This window comes from Oryzias latipes, chromosome 23, assembly GCF_002234675.1.
Source record: "Oryzias latipes chromosome 23, ASM223467v1".
NCBI classification, from domain to species: domain Eukaryota; kingdom Metazoa; phylum Chordata; class Actinopteri; order Beloniformes; family Adrianichthyidae; genus Oryzias; species Oryzias latipes.
In genome coordinates this window covers 23,162,917-23,171,235 of record NC_019881.2, presented here as the reverse complement: position 1 = coordinate 23,171,235, position 8,319 = coordinate 23,162,917, and the positions used below count along the sequence as shown (strand labels likewise).

At 47.1% G+C, this 8,319-nt stretch overlaps 1 protein-coding gene across 1 annotated transcript; it reads right to left on the bottom strand.

Annotated features, from left to right (window-relative positions):
• Window positions 1-1,171: 1,171 nt before the first annotated feature.
• cct2 (chaperonin containing TCP1 subunit 2) lies at window positions 1,172-5,699 on the bottom strand. The gene is made up of 16 exons (XM_004083248.4): window positions 5,611-5,699; window positions 4,512-4,586; window positions 4,363-4,428; window positions 4,169-4,280; window positions 3,769-3,845; window positions 3,580-3,692; window positions 3,106-3,308; window positions 2,937-3,037; window positions 2,742-2,869; window positions 2,548-2,651; window positions 2,352-2,471; window positions 1,985-2,113; window positions 1,811-1,914; window positions 1,629-1,728; window positions 1,415-1,556; window positions 1,172-1,345 (listed from the first exon to the last, which is right to left on the bottom strand). The coding sequence occupies exons 1-16, from the start codon at window positions 5,611-5,613 to the stop codon at window positions 1,315-1,317; spliced, it is 1,608 nt and encodes a 535-aa protein (XP_004083296.1). The 5' UTR covers window positions 5,614-5,699; the 3' UTR covers window positions 1,172-1,314.
• Between the last annotated feature and the right edge of the window lie 2,620 nt (window positions 5,700-8,319).

Genomic DNA, 8,319 nt, shown 5'->3' with positions numbered 1-8,319 from the left:
GCCCCAGACGAGCACCCCACCACCACCCAGGAGTTCCGGGCATTCCCCCGCCCCCACCCCAGGTACGAGCCAGGACCCCCCAAGGGAGACCCGCTCCGCACTCCAGGCAGCCATCCGCCCGGCCCACAGTTGGTCCAGGGAGGAGCAAGGCAGGGGCCCAACGCCCCCGCCCAGGAGGGGGAACCCCGGGGAAAAAAGAGGGCCCACAAGGCGCAACCTGTGTTTGCCCCGTGACCCCGCCCTCACCGTCTGAGCTGCTGCCACACCCCCACTGCCACTGTGTCAGCGCTGCGGCTAATTCAACATCGTTTTCAAAATGGCAGCTTTTCTGTTGGTTTATCTCCATAGCAACCATTTCACTTTGTGGTCCTCTGGAGGTGACGAAAAGGTCTATGTCAAGTTCAGGAAAAACAGCAAAAGTAAATTTTGGGATTTCCTTGGCAATTGAGGTTTTTGCTTAAGCACAGCCACATTCCTAATATGTCCATATCGTTTATCGTTTTGTTTCGTTCAGCTTGAGAAAACCAAACGTTAACTGTTGACGGTTTTCCAATATAAAACCTTTGACAGCTCAACACACAAACACCGTTAAAAATCAGCAAATTATTTTTTCTCAAGTAGCTTCCCAACTATGCTCGAGGAGTTACGAGGCGATAGGTTGAGGTCAAAGGTCAATTAAACTACGGTTGTGGTTGTAGACTTTGTGAAATCGGGTGAATATCGCTCAGCTGTTTTTACCATATTGTGGTAAAAAAAAAAAAATCACAGAATTTCACACTTTGACACAAAATGGCAACCAAGTCACAGGCCCTGTGGCCATCCCATGATAAAAATTACCCTGGATGTCCCTGACAGTTTGGCCTTTGCTAATGAATATTTTTAGCCCCATAATAGGTTTGTGTGTGTTAATGGTTTCTCCCGCTGTGATGTCATCACTGGGGGGTGGGAGAGGGGTGACATTAATAAAGGCTGAATAAAAGAGAAGAATTGTGAATATAATCTGGTCTATTCACTGGGTTTTTTCCTAGCTCACAGTGACCCCTAGAGGCCAGAGAAGGAATTTAATCCCATTTGAACAAAAAACTGTTTTTAAAGAAGTTCTCAGGAACGGAGTTAGCATAAAACCTGCAGTCCAGTTTCCGTCATGAAGTCCACAAACAGAACCCACAGCTGGAGATCGGGTCGTTTATTTCAGTTAACAAGAACAGAACTTTTCTCTAAATGACGTCAGGTTACATCTTCAGACGAGAAGCGGCTGCAGCACAAACAGCAGATAAATAACTACACTTCCTCCTTCCTGGGGGGCGTGGCCCTTCAGCAGGGGTGATGGTCAGGGACTCGCTTCCTGCAAACACAGCGGCGGGTCAGTTTGGTCTGGCGGGTTCAAAAGACTCTTTGATGATTGACAGCTGACCTGGGAGCAGCTTTGATGATGTTGTCCACCCTCAGGATCATCTCCGCCGCCTCAGAGGCGCTCAGCAGCATCTGCCGCTTCACCTGGAAGGACTCGGTGATGCCGAGCTCCACCATGTCTCCCACTGTGCCCTGGTACATGTCTGCAACCAGAACAGTTTAGCGTTGAGACGGGCCGACCCGCCAGCGGCTTTCACCTGCGATCTTGAACTCACTCAGTCCAAACGTGGTCTTGTTCTCCTGATGTGCAGCTCTCAGCTGGGCCACCAGGTCGGCGCTGTCGTAGCCGGCGTTGTCGGCGATGATGGTCGGCAGCTGAAACACAAAGTCGCCATGGCGAGCTGAGCCCACGCCCTCCAAGGACATGAACGGCAAAACCGACGGAGGACAGACTCACCATCGTCAGCGCTTTCGCGAACGACTCCATGGCAACCGCCTCCTTGCCTGGCGTCCTGTTGGCCAGGTCGATCACAGCTTTGGCCATCAACATCTCGGAGCAACCTGCAGGACCCACACAGGCGTGAGGGGTGACCTTTGACCTCAAAGCCAAACGGCGGCAGCGCGCACGTACCTCCACCGTAGACGGTGCGCGGCTCCTTCACCGTCTGAGCCAGAACGCAGAGGGCGTCGTGGAGCGAGCGCTCCGCCTCGTCCAGGATCTGCTGAGTCGCTCCTCGCAGGACCACAGTGCAGGCCTCACCTGTAGGGGGAGGGGCTAAAGCATCACAGGTGGACCAACAACGACCTGCCCTTTAAAGGCAGGTGATGAAAAGATGATTTAACCCTTCAGTTCACAAACGTGAGCAGAATTCTGGCTTCAATTCATTTATTTTCAGAAATGTAAATACGATCAGATGCCATCAGCAGAGGACCTGATGGACTGGAACTGAATCTGGACCGGCGTCAACAGAAGCCATTGAGGGGCGTGCCTCACGTACCCATGGCGACCCCGGAGAAGTGGATGAGCATGTCCTCTCCGATCATCACCTCCTCGATCAGCTTGCATTGACCGAGCTTCACCAGCTCCGGGTGCTCGAAGGTGGAGGTGATCTCCCCGCCTGATGAAATCAGAGCTGCGGCGTCAGACTCTGGGCCTGAAGGGTCTCTCAGAAGCTGAGGTGTGTGTTTGTGTACCTGTGACCAGAGCGAGGCGCTCCACGCCAGCAAAGTCGGCGTGCTCGATGGCCATGACGCCGGCCTGAGCAAACAGCTGCTCCGGGTAGTTGTAGATCAGCTGCCTGCAGACGCAGCAGAAGATGGGTTTGTCTGAGCCTCTGATAACAGAATTAAACCTTGCTGCGGTGTGGCGCCCCCTGCAGGTGGAGTACCTGTTGATGAAGCAGTTGATGCCGTGCTTCAGGATGCGCTCCACCTTCTCCTTCATCTTCTCCTTCTCGGCGAGCTCGATCTCCGCCACCTTTGCCGTGGAGTCGACGCGAACTCTGGAGCCGAAGATCTGGCAGAAGCAGCGAATGAGAACAAAGATGGCCGCCGGGGTGTTCGTCCGGAGTCGGACTCCGTACCTTGATCTTGTCGGTGTCCATGCCCGTGTTTGCGATCAGGATCTTGGCGTTTTCCAGCCTTTTTGGTTGGTTCACGCCAATCTTCTTGTCCAACAGAAAACCTGAGCGGAGCACAATTGTTTACAAACGACTGGCGGCGTGAGGTCGTGGCGCCTAGCAGCCACCTCACCTTCATCCAGGTAGGAGTCAGTGAGGCTGCCGCCCAGCTTCTTGATGACGTGGATGGCCTCCAGGTTCCCAGAGCCCTTCAGCCTCATGACGGCGTCCACGGCCAGCTGGGAGAAGTGGGCTTTGTGGTGGGTCAGGAGCTTGGAGGACAGTGTGGTGCGGGCGATGTTCAGCAGGTCCTCCTGGAAACGAGCCGGGTCGTTGCTATGGAAACCAGAGAGAGAGGCGGACGTTTAGACCAGGGGCTGATGCTGGAAGAACTGCAGAAGATCCGGTTTGATAGCATTTGTTTCTTCTTTTCAACAGAAGTTCCTGCTTTGATCCGGTTTTCCACCAAACCACAGCCTGAACCAGTTTACGGTTTCAGAATCAGAACCTCAGATATGTGGGAGGTCCACAAGAACAAGGAAGCTCCAAACAACTGACTTTCTGCTAAAAGCATCAAGTGTGATCAGTTCATAGGGGGAGGAGTCACCTGTGATCGGCCGCCGCCTCCCTCAGAGCCTCTCTGGCCGTCTGCGTCGCCTTCCTCCACCCGGAGATGATGGTCTGTGGGTGGATCTTCTTGGCGATCAGAAGCTCCGCCTCCTGCAAAGGTCAGAGAAAGGCGGTTAAAACGTGTCGAGTTAAAACAGCGTAAAGTCGAGAACGTCCAAGTGTTTACCCGCAGCAGCTCTGCGGCGAGCACGGTCACTGAGGTGGTCCCATCGCCGACCTCGTCGTCCTGGACTTTGGACATGTCTGAGGACAGAAACACCAGTCAGGTGGAACCCCGACAGTCTGAACCTGCAGACCGGTTCTGATCAGCAGGACTGTTTCAGCTAAAGAATTTGAGAGTTTTTGTCGTTTCTAAGATCAAACTCATATTCTGGTTTGATTCTGAAGCAGAGACGCTTTTCTCAGGCTGGAAACTACAAAAATGACATCTTAATAAACTTATAATAACGACACAAAGCTTCAGGTCATCCTTTTATGACTTTAGGTTTTTGGGTCCAACAGGCGCTTCTTCAGGATAACCGCCTCCAACCAACGGAACCGGGGGCTTGTCCGAGCATGTCACTCACCGACCAGAACTTTGGCGGCTGGATTGTCGACCCCGATGGCCTTCAGGATGGTGGCTCCGTCGTTGGTGACCGTCACCGTCCCACTTTTCCCTCCACTCAGCAAGATCTTATCCTGGGGGAGGACAAGAAGCCGCAGAGAATGAAGGAGCTCAACAAGAATCAGCCTGAAGATGAAGAGGTTCTTCATCACCCACCATCCCCTTCGGTCCTAGAGTGCTCTTCACCAGATCTCCAATGGCGATCGCTCCCACGAACGACGACTGAAGCCAGAAAGAAGGAAGCGCTTCTTTAGATCAAGAGTTCTGTGAGTAAAACTGAAGTGGACCATTGAGGAAAACCTCACCAGTCGAGCCGTTTCGGCTTTTTCCTCATCTGCTCCAGATCTGAAGATGTTGACCGGGGCCATCGACAGGGACGCCTGCAGACAAACATCACAAACTACAGTCCAGGTTCCAAACGGCTCCGGCCTCACGGACACAAAGTTTTAGTTTGCTCCAAAAAAGGGACCTAATGTTATATTTCACGTAAAAAATCAAAGATGTTTACGTAACAACCATTTTCTTTTAAATTATGCCTCGCCTTTAATTTTAATTTTGTGATAAAGTTTTGTGGCTGATAGAAGCACTATTCTTTTTAATTTTATTTAATAAACGTTTGTTTTTACATTTAAAAAAAAAGATTTTCTTCATGTTTTACTCACACATTCCACAAAGATAAAGAGCAGAAGTATTTAAATATGATAAAACAACTGAAACACAAATCAATAGACAACATTCTTAGATTTTTGTTCATGTTTTTACAAAATCATCCATTTAAGGTATGAGTGAAAGCTTCAGCCTCCGAGTGTGCTTGAACGCAACTGAAGCTCCGCCTCTTCCACATTGGAAACCGCTAGAAGCTTTTTATTAGAAAAAAATTAAATACAAAATGAAAATAAACCAATAAACCTTTAAGTATTTGATTTGAATCAGTTACCTATGAGAAAAAGCGGGAAATTGTTGATTAGAAACGTGAACTTTTTATAAATCGTGAACATTTAAATTTTGTTTTCGTTGTTTCGTGTCTGACAGCCTGAGCCACAAAGCCGGACTGAGCTAACCTGACATGTTAACGCGCTGCCACGACCAGATAACAAAACTAAACCCGTGACACCGAACAAACCACCGGTTGAATAGTTTTAGTATTAGTACTGCAGGTTTGTTGGTGTTAAATAATAATGTAACAACAAACACAGTAGCACAAAGCTGCTAGCTTAGCCGCATCCTAACGCCCATGTGCTTCCGTGCTTTGCATCGTTGCTACAAAAAAACTCCTAAACGTTAAACGGAGGCAAACAAACGTCTCGTGAGGTTAATTTCGTTTATTTGTGTTCTGTTGATGCCCTGCGCTTTAAGGATGTTTTAATTATGTTTAAAGTTGAGAAATGAAAGAAAAAGACCTACCATGATGCTTTTGAAACCGGGCTGGGGCCGTGCATGCGCACTAGAGAAAGGCTGCACAGGGAAGTGACGCAATCACGTATGGACGCCATGATGCCTTCACTTGGAAGAGGACAAACGACGACCTGCGCTGCGATTGAATGGCTGTTAATACATGTGTGTGTTTTAAAGATTAGACGGCCTTTCAGCTGGCGTGAGGATAAAAAAAGTGTTTAGGAGAATAATTAAAGCTATCGTTAAATAAATAAAAAATCCCACTTAAGTTTGTTTACTAAAGTTTGTATTTAGTAAGCTAATATTGAATTTATGTTTTACTAAAGACCCCCTAGTCAGCACTAAAACATTACAATGGTTTTTAATCACTTTTAATTAAAAAAGGTTTTCATTTCCCCTAGTGTTTTAAAACTATATCTTTAAAAAAATTGATTTAATGTTTCATGATGTTAAGGCAACAGACTTTTACTACGGTAATCTTCTTTCCTAACATTAGCCAACTTAACAGACTTTTACTAATAAAACATTACAATAAATATAAGGTGTTATTTCAGTTTTTCTATATGAATCAGTTGGTTTCTCACCCAAGCTTGGGTCCTCTACCAGAGCCCTGGGAGCTTGAGGGTCCTTCTGGGAGTGAGACCCTTACTGTGTGGACTACCTTGCCTCTCTTTGTCACCATCCGTTTGCATTTCTCGAGCCTGAATGACATCCCAATGTCAGTACTGTAGATCCTGGTGGTGTGGATCAGGGAGTCAATGTCACGCTCGCTCTTAGCATTTAGCTTGATGTCATCCATGTAGAGGAGGTGACTGATGTTGGCCCCATTTCTGAGTCAGTATCCATAGCCAGTCTTGTTGATTATTTGGCTGAGGGGGTTCAGAACTATGCAGAACAGCAGTGGGGACAGAGCATCACCTTGGTATATCCCACATTTGATGGACACTTGTGCAAGTGGCTTCCCATTGGCTTCAAGGGTGGTTTTCCACAGCTTCATTGAGTTTCCTATGAAGGCTCTTGGAGTCCCGTTGATATTGTACAGCTCCAAGCATTCAGTGATCCATGTGTGTGGCATTGAGTCATAGGCCAAATGTAAAACAGAAATACTCCTGTACACAAGGTGACCCTGCGCAAATTTACGCTTCTTTTCGCTCAGAAGAAGAGAGCAAGTATTTACGCGCTTGTCAGAATCATAAAAAGAAAACATGAATATTTCAAGCACCAGTTGCTCCAACTGGTGCTTCGGGGATATTTTAAAATGTCCGTCATTATTTCGTCGTGGCAGTGTAGACGCTACTTGGCGTCTATCTTAATCGATGGTGTGTGTGCTCAGAAAGGCAGTTTTGTGTTTGAGCGCCCCCAAGTTGTGTTTTACTGTAACTTCAGAAGCTCCAGACACGTGTGCAAAAGCGCCATTCTCATTGGTCGTATAGTTTTCGACGCGGCGCGTCAAACCAAAAAAATGAACCCGAGGCGTTTTTTAAAAAGTGACGCTTTGACGCGTGGCGTTTTTTCGCGTCGGTGTGCACACTCACATTGGTGCCCTTTGTTTAGTCACGAGGCGTTAAACGTCGGCGAAAATCGCGGGCGAAATTCGTCCCAGTGTGAACAGGCCTTTACACCTTCAACATCCATGTATATCACACCGTTAACTCATGTAAGTCTCTTCTGCACAGTTACTCTCAGCAGAATTTGCACATCTGATTTGTATATAGGTTTTAGTCATTTTACTGATGCATAGTTATGTCTTATGCTATGTGTGAATTTTCAGATATCCTGTATATATCCTACCCTATTTTTATTTTATTTTTATTTATTTAACCTTCTGGCATTCGGAGCAGACAGAAAAGTAAGCATCTCATTGTACAGGGAAACCTGTTTCCTAACTGTGCATATGACAATAAACGGCCTTTGAATCCTTTAAAGGATCTTTCCTGTCAGGTTTTCATTACAAGCGTTTCTCCAACATATGACCAAATCCAGGGATTTATTAAAATTTTATATTCCGCATGAAAATGTTTCACAAATGCAGCAGATTCAGCACAAATCTTCCTTTTATTGAAGAAGAGAGGCTATGGAATAGTTTGAGAACAAGCTGAGTGGTTGGGGTTAAGCTGCAACAACATCAAATGCTCTTCTTTTTGCCCAAAGTCCTGCATTTGTGTCCTGAGGCCTGAACCGGCAGACAGTACATGTGCATGGGAAACGTCCTGAAGTAGCTGCTGACCCAGGGTCTGCGGGAGAGAAAAACATGATCTGCAAACGCATGAAGAGTCTTTTACACAAACATTATTTTCCATCAGAGTTCATGTAAATCTGTTTATTTCTGAGGTTGTTGATCTTCATGTTAAATCAGTCAAACCCGGTGTTTGTTTGTGTTTTGTTTACTTGGAAACACGCTGGCTCAGGCCCAGGAAACAGAAGTTTTGCCACTGAAGTCTGTTTTTCTGTCGGTGGAGAAAGTCTTCTTTTCTTGGGTGGTCCTCGTCAAGATGAATTGATTCTTGGAGCTCCGCCCCCCGGAGCTCCGCCTCAATTCGAGCTAACTGAAAAGCAAATCAAATCTTAAAACAAAAGGCTCTTGAAAGTCCCCCGTTTATGTCACTTCCTGCTTTACTGTTGTGCCTTTTTGACATAACCTCTATAGCATGGTGCTAACAGAATACAGGATCTTATCATTGATAATAATAATAATAATATTTGAAGATGATTCCTTTA